The 22,002-nt window shown below is 30.5% G+C and overlaps 2 protein-coding genes across 4 annotated transcripts; one reads left to right on the forward strand and one right to left on the reverse strand.

Moving 5' to 3' along the window:
• Positions 1-715: 715 nt before the first annotated feature.
• LOC123275021 (protein transport protein Sec23A) lies at positions 716-6,575 on the reverse strand. 3 transcript variants are annotated; one of them, XM_044742894.1, is made up of 7 exons: positions 6,363-6,575; positions 5,936-6,214; positions 5,761-5,847; positions 3,195-4,817; positions 1,379-1,600; positions 1,205-1,225; positions 835-955 (listed from the first exon to the last, which is right to left on the reverse strand). In XM_044742894.1, exons 2-7 carry the CDS (start codon positions 6,212-6,214, stop codon positions 866-868), a joined length of 2,322 nt encoding a protein of 773 aa, XP_044598829.1. In that variant the 5' UTR covers positions 6,363-6,575; the 3' UTR covers positions 835-865. The 3 variants fall into 3 exon arrangements, with proteins under 3 accessions (XP_044598830.1, XP_044598829.1, XP_044598828.1); XM_044742893.1 differs by having other exon boundaries at positions 5,936-6,218; XM_044742895.1 differs by lacking the exon at positions 1,205-1,225 and having other exon boundaries at positions 716-955; positions 5,936-6,218.
• Positions 6,576-14,281: 7,706 nt separating this feature from the next.
• On the forward strand, positions 14,282-20,753 carry LOC123265863 (electron transfer flavoprotein subunit beta). The gene is made up of 3 exons (XM_044729812.1): positions 14,282-14,506; positions 14,609-15,007; positions 19,888-20,753. The coding sequence occupies exons 1-3, from the start codon at positions 14,456-14,458 to the stop codon at positions 20,197-20,199; spliced, it is 762 nt and encodes a 253-aa protein (XP_044585747.1). The 5' UTR covers positions 14,282-14,455; the 3' UTR covers positions 20,200-20,753.
• Positions 20,754-22,002: the final 1,249 nt, after the last annotated feature.

The following is a 22,002-nucleotide window of genomic DNA, read 5'->3' on the forward strand; positions in this document are numbered from 1 at the left end:
AAAATATTTGTAAAAAATTGCACGTGTAATTTTTCAAATTTTTTACATGTGCAATTTTTTCTTTTAATTTTTTTGTAAAAATTTTATTAATAAAAAAAATTCTAAAAATTATCAACTAATTTAATTTATGAATGATAGCAAAGTTAGCAGACATTTAACAATTTTTTATATTTTTTTCATTAATTAAATTAGAACTTAAAAAATATTGTAAAAAATTCTAAGCATTGTTTTTAAAATTTTCTACATGTGTAATTTTTAAAAAATTTTTTTTGTTATAAATTTTTCAATAAGAATTCTAAAAATTTTTAGGTGTCTGCTAACTTTATTTTCATAATTTATGATACTAAAGTTAGCCGAAGTTTTTAATTTTTTTTTTTTTTTTTTAATAATTAAATTATAACAAAAAAATATTTTTTTAAAATTCAAGTTTTTAACAAATGACAATTTTTTTTAGTCATTTTTCAAAAAAAAAAAAAAAAAATTTTTATTTTTAAATGTCGGCTAACTTAATTTTAATTCATAAAAAGTCCTCATTTTTTTTTAGTACATATAATAAAAATTGATAATTTTCTATTACAAATAAATATGAATATTTAAAAAATAATAAAATGAATTGTAAATATACAACATATAAATCTGAATAGTAATATTATTAATTAATTATAATTACAAATAATAAATTTGATGTACCCAGAGTAAGTAAAAAAAAAATAAGTCGCATTGAATTGATTTTCATTGCTTGGAATCAGATATAATTGCAATTTATTTATAATTATAACTTAATTAACTAATTAATTAGTTTTGAATATTATTGATTTATATATAAAAGAAATATTTATTTTTAAAATTGGATCCTATGGCTCTCTTAAGCTTGTGACGAAACGGCCAATTTTTTAAGATGTTCCATGAATACTTGGAGACTGACGTCATCAGTTAGCACAGGTGCTCCGCTTTCCTGAATGAGAACAAATAGATTTATAATTAAACATCCAAGTTTAATTAATTTTAATTAAATATAATCAACTGATTAAAATATTTACTAATCACTTAATAGCGATTACGTCAATATAAGTAAGTACATAAATGATATCTGCAGGTAAATGGTGATTGATTAGTTAGTGGGTAAAAGCGATTATTTTATTTCCCCATACCAGTTAACTGACATTAAACGAAATAAAAAAAAAATTTTTAAAATAAAACACACCCCGCTTGGCAACGGCATCCCCTGGTTCACAGGATCATGGTGAAAAAAATAAATAATGATTAAAAAAAAAGAACTTTCAAACTTTCACATGCACAGATGAACTGTGACTGATGTGATGATAACTAGACTAATTGATTTTTTTTTAATTATTAAAATTATCGCTCTTCAACTTACCGCTCCATAGGCGTACATATTGTTATGTGTCTGACTAGGGTTGACCTTGCTGAGCAAGAACCTAGCCTGGGAACCACCTTGTTCCGTGTCAATGTAACGCGGAGCTGGGAATCTTCCAGCAAGAATTTCAGCAGCGTCGTCCACAGGCGCTGCTAGTAATTGACGGAAGTTTTCGTATTCTGGTTGGTCTTGATACTTTAATTGCCTCCATTGTGCTATTGTCTATAAAATATTAGTATTTTTTAAAATTTGAAACTGCTCTATCTCTAGATACATAATTAAGAAATGACCTTGTATCTTGTGAACTATTGATATTTTTAAAGATATAAGCTCATCTTTATGTTATACTCATCGAGACCTTTCATTTGAGTACCTACATCAATTTTTCATATATTTATATATTAATATATATATGTATATATGAAAAATATATCAAAAATGCATGTGGGTACTCAAATGAAAGCACTTGGTGAGTGTAACATCGGAATGAGCTTATATCTTAAAAAATATCAATAATTAAGAAATGACCTTGTATCTTATGAACTATTGATATTTTTGAAGATATAAGCTCATCCCGATATTACATTTATCGAGACCTTTCATTTGAGTACCCACATAAATTTTTAATATATTTTATATATTTATATATATGTATATATGAAAAATATATCAAAAATGCATGTAGGTACTCAAATGAAAGCTCTTGATGAGGATAACATTAGGATGAGCTTATATCTTTAAAAACGTCAAAAGTTAAAAAAATATATACAGTGCAATTTAACAAAATTAAGGAATGACCTTGTATCTTGTGAACTATTGACATTTTTAAAGATATAAGCTCATCCCGATGTTATACTCATCGAGACCTTCCATTTGAGTACCCACATCAATTTTTCATATATTTTATATATTTATATATATGTATATATGAAAAATATATCAAAAATGCATGTAGGTATTCAAATGAAAGCTCTTGATAAGTGTAACATAAAAATGAGCTTATATCTTTAAAAAAGTCAATAATTAAGAAATGACCTTGTGAACTATTGACATTTTTAAAGATATAAGCTCATCCCGATATTACATTTATCGAGACCTTTCATTTGAGTACCCACATCAATTTTTCATATATTTTATATATTTATATATATGTATATATGAAAAATATATCAAAAATGCATGTAGGTACTCAAATGAAAGCTCTTGATGAGGGTAACATTAGGATGAGCTTATATCTTTAAAAACGTCAAAAGTTAAAAAAATATATACAGTGCAATTTAACAAAATTAAGAAATGACCTTGTATCTTGTGAACTATTGACATTTTTAAAGATATAAGCTCATCCCGATGTTATACTCATCGAGACCTTCCATTTGAGTACCCACATCAATTTTTCATATATTTTATATATTTATATATATGTATATATGAAAAATATATCAAAAATGCATGTAGGTATTCAAATGAAAGCTCTTGATAAGTGTAACATAAAAATGAGCTTATATCTTTAAAAAAGTCAATAATTAAGAAATGACCTTGTGAACTATTGACATTTTTAAAGATATAAGCTCATCCTGATGTTATACTCATCGAGACCTTTCATTTGAGTAGCCACATCAATTTTTCATATATTTTATATATTTATATATATGTATAAATGAAAAATATATCAAAAATGCATGTAGGTACTCAAATGAAAGCTCTTGATGAGTGTAACATCGGAATGATCTTATATTTTCAAAAACATCAATATTTAAGAAAGTACAGTACAATTTAACAAAAGTGATTATTTAATAAATCAAAATTTCATAAATACCTCTCCGTGGAAAATAAGAATCTGGAAGAAAGTGTCCATAAGTAAAATCCTATCCGGTTGGATCGAAGAAGTGTCAAGCAAGACAGGTTCGGGGGGCCCATTGAACCCGTAGCTGTACAAAATCGGCTGCACCATGATCAAAGAATTAGTAAGATCCTCACGCATGAGCATGTGTCTGTAAAAGCTTGTCTCATCAGGAGAATTATTAAACACCTGCAGGAACTGGGACCTACGCAAGTGATACATAAACTGCGGGTACAGCGAAAAATTCTCCGCCAATCTAAAACTATTCGGATCATCCTTATCATACTGCCCGAACTTCTGGCACAGTCTGATGAGCATCCTATCAACCCAGCGCAGAACATCATGACCATCATCACTCTCTGCGCGATTCACCGCCAATCTAGACATGAGAACAGCAGCAGCTTCTTGGTCAAAGCCAGCACTAATATGATGGAGCGACGTGGAGGCATCAGCCCAATTACGCGCAACAGTAGTGACTCTAATTCTCCGCTGACCGCTGCTGTGCTGATACTGCGTGATGAACTGGATGCACCCGCGACCTCCTTGCGGAATGGGGGCTGAATTTTGATTAACAACCTCGAAGAATACTGCGGCGGTGGTCGAGGGCATCAAGGCGCAGAACTTCCACTGACAAGTACCACCTAGTCCGACTTCCTGCTCGCCAACGCAAGGGCCTTTCATGTTTAAGGACACGCAGGGTCCAATTACTCCTGAAACTTTGAGCTCTCGGGAGGTCTTGACCTCCAGAGTGGCATTAAACGCCATCTTGAGGTCTTTTTTCGCGTCTTTTGCAAAAACTCGCTGGAAAGTTTGCTTGAAAAGCGAAGAATTGAAGGAATCACCCATGATCATGTGTCCCCCGGTGGAGTTGCAGCACTGTCGCATCTCTAAAAGTCCAGTTTGGTCCAAAGCGCAGGCGTAGATGTCAATAATATGACCATTAGCTGCAGCACGAGCTGCTAGAGCGTCATAATGCTTGGTAGCCTTCTTCATATGCTTCGCGTTGTCCTTGTGGATGTCATGATGGGACCGAATCGGCAGCCGGAGCTCGTCAGTCACAACTTGTCCGGGACCTTGAGAACAAGGTCCACCGACGAACATCATTATCCTGGCTCCGGTGTTTGCGTAACTTGCCTCTAAAAGACCAGTTGCGACGGCCAGAGCGACTCCGGTTGAACGCAGGGGTCTCTTACCGACTCCCACGGGCCAAGGGTCGCGTTGAAGCTCTCCCAGGAGGTCGGTCAAACTCATGTCACACTTGTGAACCGGTTGTAAGAATCTGTTCGCTGGGGGAAGTGGCTGCCCTGTCGGGGCTCGCTGCTGACCTTGCCCGGGAGCTTGTCTTCCGATGCCTAGCATGTCTTGGACCTGCTTGGGCTGCAGGTCCTTAGTTCCGCGAAATACGTAGCTCTTGCTGCAGCCTTCGCAGCCTAGTTCGTGGACTTGGACCATTTTTCCGAATGTGATTAAGCCGATCAGCGCACTCGGGGGGAGTAATGATAAGGACATTTGGAGGGAGTCTTTTAATGCTCCGAGTTCTTCTTCGTCCATGCATGTGTCCACCACCAGGAGGAATATTGGAGGTAAGCATTGTGCTCTCTGTTGAATTATTTTTGTATTATTTATTGTTACTGTTGATTTTATATTATTTATTAATAATTATTTTGAAAGTGTGATTATTTAAAAATTAAATTTATTTGAAAGTAAATAAATTAAAAATTTTTAATTCTTAAGAATTGATAATTGTTAGAAATAATTATAGTACTAGAATTAGCCGACGTTCAATATAATTTTTTTTTTTTTTTCAACAATTAAATTACAAGTAAAAAAAAATATTTTTAAAAAATTGCAGGTATAATTTTTCAAATCTTCTATAAGTGGAATTTTTTTGTAATAATTTTTTTAATAAAAAAAAAAAATTATAAACAGTTTCATAAATAATTATTATACTAAAGTTAGCCGATGTTTTGAATTTTTTGATTTTTTTTTTAATAATTAAATTAGAACAAAAAAATATTTTTTAAAAATTGCACTTGCAGTTTTTCAAGTTTTTTACAAATGAAATTTTTTTTAATTTTTTTGTAATGATTTTTTCAATAAAAAAAATTCTAAAAATTTTTAGATGTCGGCTAATTTAATTTTCATTTTTAATTAACAAATAAATTTTTTCCAAAAATTATTTTAAAAAAATTGAATTTTTAATTTATTAAAAATTTCTACATATCAATTTTTTTCTCATTTTATTTTTCAATAATTTATTTGTTAAAAAAATTATTGAAATGATCAAATGGTATTTATTTTAATTTAAAATTTTTTAATTGATTTTTGAATAAAAAGTTATAAATTCAGAAAAATCCACGAATAAATTTTTTTATTTTAGTTAAGGAAAAAATTTTGATTTTATTAAAAAAAAAAAAAAACCGACCCTAAATATGCATTTTTGATTTTTAACTTATTTATATTTTATTTACTTAAAAAATTAATGAATGTCTGCTGAATTCAGAGTCAAAGTCAATAATTAACACTGTAGAAAAATAATTACCGTTATCGTATATTCTATTGTAGAAAACATTGGAATGAGTTCTGCTGGTTGATGTTGCTCCGAAATAGCAGCATATTGTGGAGGAAACTATTAAAAAAAAATCACCACATGTTTTAATAAAATAAAATTCAGTCTTATAATAATAAAAAAAAATAAAAATTGACGAATAACTTACTGGATTCCTTTGGAAGCAAAAGTTGCACCCCCAAAGCTTGGCACGGTAGTCCACTTGACAGAGGGGATTAAGAATAGCCCTGCACGTGGACCTGGTACACAAAACAGGATCGTACATAATTGGAGGCAAGTCGGGGCGCTCCTTGATCAGCTGATAGAGAGTCCCGAGGGGTACGACCATCCTGGTGGCCTCGACCTTCGAGGAAGGAAAGACGTTCCAGGTAAACCGTACTCCATCCCGGTCTTCATTCTGCTGAATAAAGTCTTCGTAGGTGGTCATCTTGCTGAAAAAAGGAAATATCACTATCAGTTGTCCAAAAATGGATCCAAGGTTAATTTATTTGACATGAATACGCGTATTATTTATCTTATGATAAATAATTAAGATTATGCCAACAGACTGGTTAGGTTAAACGTGTTAAACTTACCTCGATAGTGTGCAAGTATTTTTAAATTTACTGTATTATTATTTAAAAGAGTATTTGTGACTTTTTGTTGAAGAACTAATTATCCGCGCACAGCTATTTTGTGAATTAACATTTTATTTCACGTTTAATAATTAATGGTTGATATTTCACAGAGCCGTCATCGGCCACGTCACTGCGTGAACGTTTTGATAACTTACAGTAATGGGAACAACAGATCACCTTTTCCGCGGATGAGAATAACCACGCATGCGCCATGGTCACTTCCATTCTGTCAAATTTAAATGCTTAAATAAATAAATATGTGATATGATTATATGATTTTTTTTTTTTTCTTTTTTTTTCAATTAATTATTCTCAACAATTGTACATACATTTAAAATATTTCGCATAATATTGTTACGTCTTTTTAAATCAACTAATTAAGATAAAATACGAATAATTAATAAGTAAAATTTTTTTAACCTACAAATTTGTTTTGTAATGCATTTTAGTGGATTGCTTGTGTTTGGATTTTTATAAACAATAATTGATTATGAAACAATAATACTGTGAACTTTGTTATTGTTATACAGTGATAAATATTTATTTTAATTATTTAAAATTCAGTTTTTGGTGATTGTGAATTTATTGGAATAACAATTTTTTTCTGACGTCCCTCGCGGTTTTGAGAATGCCGTAAAAATACCGCAATTTTTCGGCATTTATGCTCATGCCGTATATTTACCGTTATAATTCGGTAATAATGCGGTTAAACTATAGTTGTTTTGGCCAGTTTTTATACTGTAGTTATCCAGTATATATACTGCACTTATGCTGTATAGTTACCAAAAATATACTATACAATTACCGCATTAATGCCCAAATTTTACCCAAAAAATTCCAAATAATTACCGTAATAATACAGTAATTTTGCCGAATATTTTCTGACATAATGGACAATTGTTAAAGATTTAGTTTTATTTTAGTTCACTTCTATGTTAGAAATGAATAAAATGAAAAATTTTAAATTTTGCTTTTTATTCTCCATCGCTACTTTGCAAAAATAAATACTGTTTTTGAATAAAAAATATGTAGAATATTATTTTTTAATTAGGTATTTAGCAGTAATTAATATAAAATAATACATATGTTAAGTAAATATATTCTAATTTTAATTTCAATTTTTAATTTCTCACTTAGAAAATTGCAAATTTTCTAAAATCGAAAAGTTATATTATTTCACATATATAATTATATTATTTAATTTTAAATATGCTTATTGTAAGATGGACGGTGTGGCTTAATGTTTATAGAATAAGCAAAAAAACAATATGGTATAGACTGGGTAGCTCAAATGGTAGAGTAGCCGACATGTCCTCAGGAGGTTCTGGGTTCGAATCCCAGTCCGAGCGTTATTTAATTTTACACAATTTTTTAAATATGGTTTTAATACAATCATTTTACCGCCTTATTACCGTAAATATGCCGCATTTTCAGCGTAAATATTCTAAATTTTTAGCGTAAATGTATGGCATTTTTACGGTAAATGTTCCGTAATTTTTCGATAAAAAAACTGACCAAAACAACCGAAAAAATGCTGAAAAAATACCGCATTAATACTATGTAATTGCGACATTTTTTCAGCATTTACAAAACCGCTAGGGGTGACTTTTGACATTGAATTTTTGGCAATAACACTTTTTTTGACAGTTTGTTTGAAGATTTGAATGAAAAATCAATTTTTATATTTAAATAACGGAGAAAAATGATTACCGATGAGCATTAGCCAATTTTTGAAGAGATTTTAAATTTATCGAGAGATTTGAATGTAAAATTTAATTAAGAATCATAAGTATTAAAAAAATTTTTTAATTATAATACTGAATGCCAGCAAAAATTAAATATTTAATAAAAAAAAAAATTAATCAACGACGGGCTTGATTTTAAAATAAATATAAAGGACTTATTGGCATCTTCAGTGGACACTTTCATAATTTTCGTTGCGAAATTTTTAAAAATATCTGTTCATGCAAATTTTATAAAAGAGTTAATCATTTGGACTGATAAATGTCAATCTGTGAATTTTATTGATAAAAAAGTGTTAAATTTTTGTAGAAAAAATTTTATCAATCATTCAGACGATTGGATTTAAATTAGTCTTTTCTTCTCTTCTTTTTTTTTCTTTAATGCGCTTCTAATAACGGCGCAATAGCTGATGTTAGACACGGAAACAGTTCTATAATTTCTGCGACATCTCAATGCTTGCTTTTTACACGCTTTATATTAGCTTCACTTGTATGTCAGTTTGTTTGTCAGTTTGTCAGTATGTCAGTAACTCTCCGTGGGTAATCTGCGCGCCTGCGGCCTTCCTTGGTTCTGGTAGCCGTTTCTCAGGCTCGCTCTCCGAAATCGAACTCTGATTCCCCGTATTTATAATATTTATAAATAATTATTTTTTATTAGCTTCACTTGTATGTCAGTATGTCAGTATGTCAGTATGTAACTCTCCGTGGGTAATTTGCGCGCCTGAATATTTTTGATAATCAACAAATAATAGTTTAAAAAAACTAAAAAATCACGCTTTTGTAAATAAACCAAACTAAAAAGTAAAAAATAAATAATAGTTTAAAAAAACTAAAAACACGCTTTTTATAGAAAACCAAACTAAAAAATAGAAAATAAATTTAAATTAAGAATAGTGTTAAAAATTTCAATAAATATAAATTAATAATAGTGTAAATGGCTATGTAACCCCTCGCGGTTTTGATAATACCGTAAAAATATCGTAATTTTTCGGCATTTATGCTCATGCCGTATATTTACCGTTATAATTCGGTAATAATGCGGTTAAACTATAGTTGTTTTGGCCAGTTTTTATACTGTAGTTATACAGTATATATACTGCAGTTATGCTGTACAGTTACCAAAAATATACTATACAATTACCGCATTAATGCCCAAATTTTACCCAAAAAATTCCAAATAATTACTGTAATAATACAGTAATTTTGCCGAATATTTTCTGACATAATGGACAATTATTAAAGATTTAGTTTTATTTTTAGTTCACTTCTATGTTAGAAATGAATAAAATGAAAAATTTCAAATTTTGCTTTTTATTCTCCATCGCTACTTTGCAAAAACAAATACTGTTTTTGAATAAAAAATATGTAGAATATTATTTTTTAATTAGGTATTTAGCGATAATTAATATAAAATAATACATATGTTAAGTAAATATATTCTAATTTTAATTTCAATTTTTAATTTCTCACTTAGAAAGTTGCAAATTTTCTAAAATCGAAAAGTTATATTGTTTCACATATATAATTATATTATTTAATTTTAAATATGCTTATCGTAAGATGGACGGTGTGGCTTAATGTATATAGAATAAGCAAAAAAATAATATGGTATAGACCGGGTAACTCAAATGGTAGAGTAGCCGACATGTCCCCGGGAGGTTCTGGGTTCGAATCCCAGTCCAAGCGTTATTTAATTTGACACCATTTTTTAAATATGGTTTTAATACAGTCATTTTACCGCCTTATTACCGTAAATATGCCGCATTTCCAGCGTAAATGTATCGCATTTTTACGGTAAATGTTCCGTAATTTTTCGATAAAAAAACTGACCAAAACAACCGCAAAAATGCTGAAAAAATACCGCATTAATACTGTATAATTGCGACATTTTTTCGGCATTTACAAAACCGCTAGGGACTGCGTTACTTGGCAAACTAGCAACTAAGTGGCGTTAAAGATGTGCAATTATGAATTAATAGTTAATAAGTAATTTTTAATAGGTAATAATTAATAAGTAATAAGCAATAATTACTCAGCAATTTTTATGAGTATAAATGAATGAAATCACTATGCTAGCTATAAGTCATCTTGTTATACATCAAAAATTTATTTTTCTTATGTACTAACGATTGTATTATTAATCCTGTTAATGGCCTAGGCTGTTGGGTTTGTTTATTGAAATAAAATAAAATAAAATAAAATAAAAAAAATTTATTTTATTTTAAAAAAAGCGTGGGGTGCTTTTTAAGATATTATCAAAATGATAATCACTCTACTCATATCTGTCAATAAAATATTTATAACTATTGACACCATGCACCTCACGCTTTTTTTAAAATAAAATACATTTTTTTTATTTACACTATTATTAATTTATATTTATTGAAATTTTTAACACTATTCTTAATTTAAATTTATTTTCTATTTTTTAGTTTGGTTTTCTATAAAAAGCGTGTTTTTAGTTTTTTTAAACTATTATTTATTCAATTCTAGCTACGTCGAGATATTCAACTTGTTCGTCTCTACGAGCTTGCATAAATACTGAGTATTTTAGTTGGCCATAAATATATGTTTGGTTCATCAAATTCAATTCATCTGAAACAACTTCACTTACTGGCGGAAGACACATTTTCTTTTACCCCATAATGATGCCTCTTTTTCTGAAAAATAAGTTTGATATTAATTTTCAGTCATTGTAGCTGTTAACAGTTTAACAAAATACTCTATCAAGTACACCTTAATCACAGAAATTCTTGTTTGTTCATCGTCTTGTGAGACAGAGTCTCTAGAATCCCGTTCCATTGCCTTCAATTTTTCTTTTTTATCAAGTTCGTTTGTTCTAATATTTGAAGGTACTTCCAAGAAGTCGCAAGTATAAATTTTTCTTTCTGTTGAACAAATAAGTCTGCTCCATGAGACAACAAGACATTCAGTGCAACAACTTTTTTCTGTTTGAATGCAACATGAAGTTTAGTCCTTCCTAGACAATTAACTTGTTTTATTTCTGCTCTATCTTCTAGTAGGGATGGGCGATATACATCGATGTTTTTTCCGGGAAACATCGATTTTTTTTGGAATCGAAACATCGATGGTCGATGTAGAATAATAAACCATCGACATCGAAATAAATTTCTACTAGAAATTTTTTAGCGCGCGCTAAAAATTAAAAAAAAAATCGTAAAAATTACATTTATAAATATGGGAAAAAAATCTATTAAACACAATTGTTAATGACTTGCAAGTGCATTTTTATAGCTGGAACATGATCTTAGAATTCAAAAATAACGAAATAACCATATTTTCGAATTTCAGACTGTCGTTCGATTGTATCGAAATTTGTTAATCTTTAAATGACCTACACAGTGTTTAATAGATTTTTTTCTCTTATTTATAACTTTAATTTTCCCGATTTTTTTGGTTTTTGAGATTTTTTTGAATTTTAATCATCCTCAATCTGAATCCAAAAAATTTTTTTATTCTGACAATTTCGATTTTTCATGATTTATTGTCATTTTTTTTAGTTTTTTGCTATTTTTTCAAATTTTGACGGCTCAACGGGCTAATTAACGTTCAAATTCAGATTCAGTGAATTGAAATATATAAAAATCATGCTTGATCTAGGTCCACAAAATTTTATTCATCGCTGTAGCTGCAGTTTTTCGCAATTTTTTGCCTTATTTAGGGTTTTTTTGGATTTTAGTCAAAATTTTGAGGGTGTACGGGCAATAATAATTAAAGTAATTAAAAATTATTTCTTTTTACGTCAAATTTGGTTGTAAGTATAATTTTTTAGAATTTTCGCACGCATTTTCAACATCGATGTCTACAATCGATGTTTCGATATTTTTGTCAAAACATCGATGGTTCGATGGTGAAAAATTTCGAAAATCGATAGTCCGATCTCGATTTTTTTTGCTAACATCGTCCATCCCTATCTTCTAGTAACAACAAAATCGCAACACCGGCGTCCAAAAGACAGTCTTATGTTGCTGTGAGACATGATGAAAAATAAAAATCTGCCGTCTCTAGCTTTTAATGTCAATTTAATGCATCTATTGAAAGATACTGAACTACTCAATTCGGAAATTTGATATTTACTTCACAGGTTTTCTAAACCATCAAATTCTTTTCAATCCCATATCTGAGAAGCAACTTTTGCAAACTCTGTCAGTGGAATATTAAAATCAGTAATGTCATCAAGAGTAATCTTTCTTTCGGGTTTTTATCTAGAAAAACAAAAAATAGATTTTTTTATGAGATTATTTAATAATAAAAAATTAGGAAAACGGTTGACCCTAAAGGCCATCCCTGCAACTTCCCGCTAATTCCGTTAATACCTGGCCGCTTTTTTGAGCTTTTAGAGCTCAAAAGTACAATCTGTGTGTTGTTTTAAGCTCTCCGAGCTCAAAAAGATACCTTTTCTATGCTTTTGAGCTCTTTGAGCTCAAAAGTCTGATAGAAGTTTCATAGAACACTATTTTTGAATATTCATACCGCAATAACTTTTGAATGAATTAACCGATTTTTACGCGGTTGGCGGCATTCTACGTAGTTTTTTAAGCCTCATAAAGAATTTCTAAGTTTCAATTGGTCAAACTATAAATTTCGGAGTAACTCCGAAAAAACACTTTTTTCGGTTTCCTTTCGTTCAAGATATCTCTCGGACGAATCAACTGATTTAGACCAGATTGGCGGTTATCGACGTGGTTTTTTAAGGTTGAGAGTTTATTAGTTTTTGGAATCTATCGGTAGAGCCGTTAAGAGTTATCCCGAAAAACCACTTTTGAAAATTTTTTTTTCTATTTTTTTGAGATTTTTCCAAATATCTCAAAATCTATCGGTCCGGATCGGTTCAAATTAACAGGAAATCTAAGTTTGGCGAAGCCCTTTCGAATGGCACCAACCGCGATGAAATCGGTTCAACCGTTCAAAAGTTATAAGAGGTTTACATACTTACACACACACAAACACACACACACACACACACACACACACACACACACACACACACACACACACACACACATACATACAGACATAGTGACACCCTCGCGGGAATAGTCAAGAAAGCTTCCTAGGACCTCAAAACGTCGAGATCTAATGAAAACTCGATTTTCGAAAAACGGGGTAAAACCAATAACTTCCCGATTTTTGAAAATTTTCAATTTTCTTAGCGGGAAGTTAAAAAAAATATTATTGAATATTTGACTAATCTTTCTAACCTCAATTTTATGAGTTGTATGAGTTTTCATTTCTAATGCAGCTAACTTCAGTATCACAAATACATTCTTATATTTACCCTGATAGCCACAGTTTCAGACCAACCAAGTTGGTGTCAGATAGTTGCCACCAACTTAGCGACAACTTGCGGTCAACTTCCGAATTTGTAACTGTTGGTGTCAAGTTGGCTACAAGTTTCTGAGAAAAACAAGACCAATATACTGCCGCAATATGTCGCCAAATTTCTTAAGAAACTTGTCGTCAACTTGGTGCGAAAGAGTTTCGAAAGCAATTTTTGCCGACAACTTGGTGAACAACCGAGTTCATTTCCACGACTTGCCGCCAAGTTGGTGACAAGTTGCGGCAGTAAATCGACGGAAAGTTGCGACCGACTTGGCTATCAGGGTATACCCTGATAGCCACAGTTTCAGACCAACCAAGTTGGTGTCAGATAATTGCCACCAACTTAGCGACAACTTGCGGTCAACTTCCGAATTTGTAACTGTTGGCGCCAAGTTGGCTACAAGTTTCTGAGAAAAAAGAGACCAATCTACTGCCGCAATATGTCGCCAAATTTCTTGAGAAACTTATCTTCAACTTGGTGTGAAAAAGTTTCAGAGCAACTTTTGCCGACAACTTGGTGACAACTTGGTGAACAAGTTGACACCAACCGAGTTACTTTCCAAGAGTTGCCGCCAAGTTGGTGACAAGTTGCGGCAGTAGATTGACAGAAAGTTGCGGCCAACTTGGCTATCAGGGTAGTCTGGTAAAAAATTATCGGTATAGTAGAAATTCTTTTTAGCTACTGTAGCATTGTAAAAACTTTCACTGAACATTCGTCACTCAACCAGAAGTCTATCTTAAAGAAGAAATACCCTCTGTTGTCAACGCTATATGTCGTAATTTCTCCCCACTTCCAATAATTAGAGAAAAATATTGGACTTATGAACTCTGCGTTGGTATTGGTCAGTAATGATTCCCTAAATGAAGACCAAAGTGACTGAATACTGAATCAAGATTAGTTTAACTGGGACAATCAGCTACCAGATTGTTAATAATTTCAGTGTTCTACATTTAAATACTAAAAAAATGTCTCGAGTTCTTGTTGGAGTTAAGCGAGTAATTGATTATGCTGTAAAGGTAAGCTGCAATATATAAAAAAAATAAAATTAATTTGTAATATTATATTATAATTATAATAAGTCAAAATGTGAACTAACAACATAATATTCTCTGCACTAGATTCGCGTGAAGCCAGATAAGACTGGCGTGGTAACCGAAGGGGTTAAGCACTCCATGAACCCGTTCGATGAGATAGCGATCGAGGAGGCTGTGAGAATGAAGGAGAAAAAATTAGCGGACGAAGTTATTGCCGTCAGCTGTGGGCCTGCTCAAGCCCAAGAGACTCTGAGGACAGCGCTGGCCATGGGCGCTGACCGGGGAATCCACGTCGAGGTTTCTGGAGCTGAGTACGAGACTCTTCAACCTCTCCATGTCTCCAAGATTTTGGCCAAGTTGGCTCAAGAAGAGAAGGCAGACATTGTTTTCGTTGGGAAGCAGGCTATTGATGACGATTGCAACCAGACTGCTCAAATGACTGCTAGTATTTTGGACTGGCCTGCTGGGACTTTTTGCAGCAAAGTAAAAATATTTATAATTTATATAATATTCAAATTATTTAAATTTTATAAAAATATCAATGCAATTTTTATTGAATTAAAATTAGCAGATACTTGAGTATTTTTTTGAATTATAAAATAGGTATAGAATATTATTTTTTAAAAATTGCACTTATAATTTTTTAGAGCCTCCAACATTTGGATTTTTGAAATAAATTTTTTTTGTTATAATTTATTAATTAAATTGCTCTATTAAATAATGATTTTTGTTAAATTGCACTGTACTTTCTCAAATATTGTCGTTTTTGAAGATATAAGCTCATCCTGATGTTATACTCATCAAGACCTTTCATTTGAGTACCCACATTAATTTTTCATATATTTTTCATGAATACATATAAATATATGAAAAATTGATGTGGGTACTCAAATGAAAGGTCTCGACGAGTGTAACATCGGGATGAGCTTATATCTTTAAAAATGTCAATAGTTGACAAGATACAAGGACATTTCTTAAATAGCACTGTACTTTCTTAACTATTGTCGTTTTTGAAGATATAAGCTCATCCTGAAGTTACACTCATCAAGACCTTTCATTTGAGTACCCACATGCATTTTCATGTATATATATATATATATATATAATACATATAAATATATGAAAAATTTATGTGGGTACTCAAATGAAAGGTCTCGATGAGTGTAACATCGGGATGAGCTTATATCTTTAAAAATGTCAATAGTTGACAAGATACAAGGACATTTCTTAAATAGCACTGTACTTTCTTAACTATTGTCGTTTTTGAAAATATAAGCTCATCCTGAAGTTACACTCATCAAGACCTTTCATTTGAGTACCCACATGCATTTTCATGTATATATATATATATATATATATATATATATATATATATATATATATATATATATATATATATATATATATATATATATATATATATATATATATAATACATATAAATATATGAAAAATTTATGTGGGTACTCAAATGAAAGGTCTCGATGAGTGTAACATCGGGATGAGCTTATATCTTTAAAAATGTCAATAGTTGACAAGATACAAGGACATTTCTTAAATAGCACTGTACTTTCTTAACTATTGTCGTTTTTGAAGATATAAGCTCATCCTGAAGTTATACTCATCAAGACCTTCCATTTGAGTACTCACATGCATTTTCATATATTTTTCATATATACATATATATAAATATATAAAGTATATGAAAAATTGATGTGGGTACTCAAATGAAAGGTCTCGATGAGTGTAACATCGGGATGAGCTTATATCTTTAAAAATGTCAATAGTTGACAAGATACAAGGTCATTTCTTATTTTTGTTAAATTGTACTGTACTTTCTTAACTATTGTCGCTTTTAAAGATATAAGCTCATCCTGAAGTTACACTCATCAAGAGCTTTCATTTGAGTACCCACATCAATTTTTCATATATAGATATATATATAATATATATAAATATATGAAAAATTGATGTGGGTACTCAAATGAAAGGTCTCGATGAGTGTAATGTCGGGATGAGCTTATAATTTATTAATTAACAAATTTTCTAACAATTATAAGGTGTCTCTAAATTTCAGTATCATTTTTAATGATAATGAAATAAGCAGACACTTGATAATTTTTAGACTTTTCTTTAAAAATAACTTTAGATCTAAAAAAGATCAAAAAGATCTAAAAAAGATAAAAAAGATCTAACTTTAGATATGGCAAGATGGCCGCAACTGAGTGAATGTGCGTAAAAGTGTGTCCCCAGTCTTTACCGCTCTATTATTTAACTAGTGAATCATTAATTAAATAAGATGTTTGTAATTGAGTATAAAAATATTTAGAACGTAGTGTGATATAAAATGGTGTTATAAATATTTTCTTTTCATACTAAATTTTCTTTTTTGTATGACTCTTGGAGATAACCCTCAATATTGAGGAGTAATATTATTATTATTATCAGTAACAAGATACTACTGGACAAATTTTTAGTGGTATGTGCTGACCCCTAGCGGCATAAATATATATTACAATGGATGAGTGTAATGCATCATTTACTGACTGTCAAGTGGATGTGTCGTGCAGGGCTTGTAATGTACCCATATTACACAAATCTGTCAACTGCCCTAAATGCCTGAGTTGTTTTCACACGGCGTGTGTCAACACTGAAGCACTAACCAAAAATGGCGGATTCACCCGATGCTGTGGCCCGGGACGCGGTAAATCAACGAATACCGGTGGAACGCATCAGTTCACGCTTGAAGATATCCAGCAGGCATTTAGAGATGAATCAACTCCACTAGCAAGACGGCTAGATAATGTAGAAATCAGACTGGATAATTTGGATACATATTTGAAAGATTTCTCCACCAGAGGAATTAGTGAGCACCGTGAAATTGTCAAGCTTAAAGAGAAGGTTAACAGTATTGTATCATCGGCTTCTGGGGCCCAGTCAGTAGCAGGGGCGTCTCATGATGTATTCAAGGAATTTGAGGATAGACTACGCAGGCGGTCGAATCTCATGGTTTATGAACTCCCGGAGGATGATTCTTCGGAATCAGAAAATGGTAATCTCCATGCGAGAATCACAGACTGTTTCTGTAAATTATTGAACAAAACAATAGCTACTCTAAAAATAAAATTTAAATGCATGCGTGTTGGTAAATTATTATTGAATAGTACATCTCCACGTCCGGTAAAAATTATTTTCAATAATTCTGAATCAGCTGATATCATCCTGCAGGCATATGTCAAATCCAAGACCCAGAAGAGACTACCAGTATCGCTCCAGCAGTTGATAATTGCTCGAGATCAAACACCGGCGCAGAGACGGGAGTACTTGGCCTTGAAAGAGGAGATGGAGCGGCGTACTTCAGCGGGGGAGAAGAACTTGAAGATAGTGACCAGGGGAACGCGTCAACTTATAGTTCAGCATGCTCGAACTTCGGTTCTGAACAAGATGAACAAAGATCAATAACTCTTTATGAAAGTATCCTGCTAACGAACTATTCGGTGTACTATCAAAATGTGCGTGGTCTCAATACGAAGCTCAATCAGGTCTTCATTGAATCTTCTGTGGTTTTCTTCAGCATGGTTTTATGCCCAAACGCTCAACAGTAACTAATTTAATATATTTCACTCAGCTTGCTAATGAGACTCTTGCTGCTAGAGAACAACTTGATGTATTTTGTGCAGATTTTGCTAAAGCATTTGATAAAGTAGACAAAGGAATATTACTTGATAGACTGCGTGCGCTAGGACTAACTACTCACCTTATGTGCTTATTAACTTCATACCTAGTCAGCAGGAAAAATATTGTATACTATATGGGACATCGATCTAAGCCCTATATTTCTACCTCAGGAGTACCTCAAGGATCAAACCTTGGTCCTCTCTTGTTTCTTGTCTTTATCAATGATCTAGCACAACATACTTCTTGTTTCTTTGATTTATTTGCGGATGATTCAAAGCTTTATATGAGAATACGCAATGTATATGATTGCGCATTTCTACAGCGTAACATTGAATACTTGGTTCAGTGGTGTGGAGACAATAAGCTGAAACTCAATGCTGATAAATGCATCATTTTAACAATCACTGAAATCAAAATCCTATTACTTTTAACTATAACATGTCTGGTAAAATTTTAAATAAAAGTACATCAGTCAAAATACTTGGAGTAACGTTTGACAGTAAACTTACTTTTGCTATGCACATCAACAACATTATATCAGAAGCATGGAAAACCCTAGGGTTCATTACTCGAATTTCAAAAAATTTTAATAATCTTTATGCCATTAGAATATTGTATAATACCTTTGTTAGACCGAAACTCGAGTATGCTTCATTGGTATGGTCTCCCACTCAGTCAGGACAGTCCACTAAAATTGAGAGAGTTCAAAGAAGATTTTTAAAATTTTTAATTTGGAAAAACTGGACATTATCCAGCTCGGGGAATCGCAAATCTAACGCTCTGTAATGAGTGCGAATATCTTACTCTTGAAGAAAGACGAGTATGTACAGAATTCTCCTTTGCAACTAAACTGTTCAATAACTTGGTAGACTGTCCTCAACTACTATCATTGTTTAAATTTAGGATACCAGTCTTAGGTATAAGAAGTCAAGTACCAATGTATATACCTATTGCTAAATCTAACTTATCTCAGGCAGCGCCGATCTATCGCATCTCTGGTGCAGTGAATCGTTTTTGTCAATTAGAAGCTTCACTCGATCCGTTTGATTGTCCTCATGGATATATAACAGCATTACTTGGCAAATTAGTAATTAAGTGGAGTTGATGATGTGCAATTGTGTATTGGTAATAAGGAGTATTGTTATTTTATAAGGAGTATTGCTATTCTGTTTTATACTTTGTTTTTTTTTTTTTTTTGTTTTGTTTTTTCTTTCTTTCTTTTTGATTATTATTGTGAATGAATTGCAATAGCTAACTTATCGCTAGAGCATTCACTTAGTATTTTAGTATTTCAAAGTTTATATGTGAAATCACTATGCTAGTTATAAGTCATCTTGTCATACATCAAAAACTATCTTTGTATACTAACTACTGTACTATTAACCCTGTTAATGGCCTAGGCTGTTGGGTTTGTTTATTAAATAAATAAAAAAAAAAAAAAAAAAAAAAAAAAAAAAAAAAAAAATATTTGTAAAAATTATTATTTATAATTCTTTAGAGCTTCTAAAAATTAAATTTTTCTTGTAATAATTTATTAATTAGAAATTTTTTTAAATAATTAAATGTCTCTAAACTTCAATATCATAATTTTCATAAAATATTTTTCTTGAATAAAATTAAAAATTATATATAATATTCAAAGTAGTCAATCTATATAAATACTGACAAATTAACTTTAAATTCAGATCGAGCATGGACAAGGTGAACTAACAATCACCCGAGAAGTCGACGGAGGTCTAGAAGTAGTAAAAGTAAAAACCCCAGCAGTCCTGAGCGCAGATTTGCGCCTGAACGAGCCTCGCTACGCAACTTTGCCGAATATCATGAAGGCCAAGAAGAAGCCGATTAAAAAAGTAACTCCAAAAGATTTGCAAGTAGACACAGCAGCCAGGATCGAAGTAGTTTCTGTTGAAGATCCACCGGTGAGACAAGCTGGCTCCATTCTACCCGACGTTGACGCTCTCGTCGGAAAGCTTAAGGAAGCTGGTCATGTTTAAATTAAGTACTCAAATTTTAAGTGTCTTAATTAATTGTTGAGTATAAACAGTTAGTAGATTTTTAAATTTTATTTTTTTTATTGGATGGTACAACAAATTTTGTACATTAATTAAAATTTAATAAATTTATAATGTGATTTTTGATAAAATTATCCTATATTAATTAATATTCATGCACAATATACATATATATGATAATAACTTTATAATAAAATATTTTTATATATATATATATATGTAATATAAAAGAATCTATCGCTAGTCTTTGGTTAAACGAAACAGCTCAGGCTGGAATCATTTGTCATCACATATTTCTGTTAGTATCAATAATAATAATTAATAATTGCCGTTTTTTTTAATTAATTAGTTAATTGAATATATATTTATTTATTTAATAAACTATTGCGGTAATTGACAACTGGTTTCTAAAATAATTTATAAATTTTGCCGGCGGACAAAATAAATCCGATTTTAATATTTGTACTGTTTTTAGTCTTGCTAAGGTTTAATTAAATCTATTTAGATTGTATTAATAAAATTAAAAATACTCGTTATCTCAATATTTAAATATTAATATATATATATTATAATTAATTGACATTGAGAGACAAAAATTGGAGTGTAATTGCACGTTTTAAATTTAAATAACTATATAGTGAGATAAAAAATTTATTTTTTTTAAAATTGGTCTTTTTTATAATAAAAAATTAATTTGTTGGGAATTTTAAATAATTTTATTTTTTTCAGCTAGAAAAATAAAATTATTTAAAATAAGGAAATGATTAATTTCTTCGGTAATTATTTACAAGTGAGATCAACCATTTTATTTTTCATTTTTTTTAAAAGAAATTTTTTTAAAGAAAGAAAGAAAAAATGAACAATTAGAAAAAAAAGTTGATTATCAAATTTTAACTAATTTAAAAAAAATTTATAAATTTCTTAAAAAATTGTGATATTCAACTTTTTTTTTTAAATTGTTTTTTTTTTATGCACTTTTCAAAAAAAATATATCAAAAAAAGATAAAATAGAAATTTTAACCAAAAATATAAGAGCCAAAATTTTTTCCAACTTTTAAAGGCAAAAAAGCTATCGAAATCGTTTTTTTTTCTTTCACGGTATTTTTTATCATAAATGCGTCGTAAAAACAAGCAGAATTTAAAAGAAATTGAAAATGTTAATTTTTTACTTAGTTATGACCCAAAATGGGGTTGACCCCACTTGTAAATAATTACCATTTATGGTAAATATTTACAAGTGGGGTCAATCATTTTAATTTTCATTTTTTTAAACGAAATTACTATTTGATTTTATTAATATACTTTTCTTTTTAAAAATACATAAAAGAATGAACAATCAAAAAAAAAAAGTTGATTATCACAATTTTAACAAATTTTCAAAAAATTTTATAAATTTTTTAGAAAATTGTGATAAGGTAAAAGATCCCATTAGTGGCACTTTTTCTTTCAATGAAAAAATGCTCTACTTGGAATAAAAATTAAAAATTTTTTTGATCTAAAGGTCTTAAAGATCAGAAATAATATATTCATTATTAAAATTAATGATTTCATTAATTGAATAAGTACTGAAATTAAAGAAAGTGTCAGTAATGGGGTCCCCGCCACTAATGGTGTCTTTTTACCTATTCACTTTTTTTTAAATTGTTCATTTTTTTTATGTACTTTTAAAAAAAAAATCTATCAAAAACATCAAAAAAAGATAAAATAGAAATTTTATCCAAAAATATGAAAGCCAAAATTTTTTCCAACTTTTGAAGACAAAAAAGCTATTGAAATCTTTATTTT

The sequence above is a fragment of the Cotesia glomerata genome, linkage group LG1, assembly GCF_020080835.1.
Source record: "Cotesia glomerata isolate CgM1 linkage group LG1, MPM_Cglom_v2.3, whole genome shotgun sequence".
Lineage (NCBI taxonomy): Eukaryota > Metazoa > Arthropoda > Insecta > Hymenoptera > Braconidae > Cotesia > Cotesia glomerata.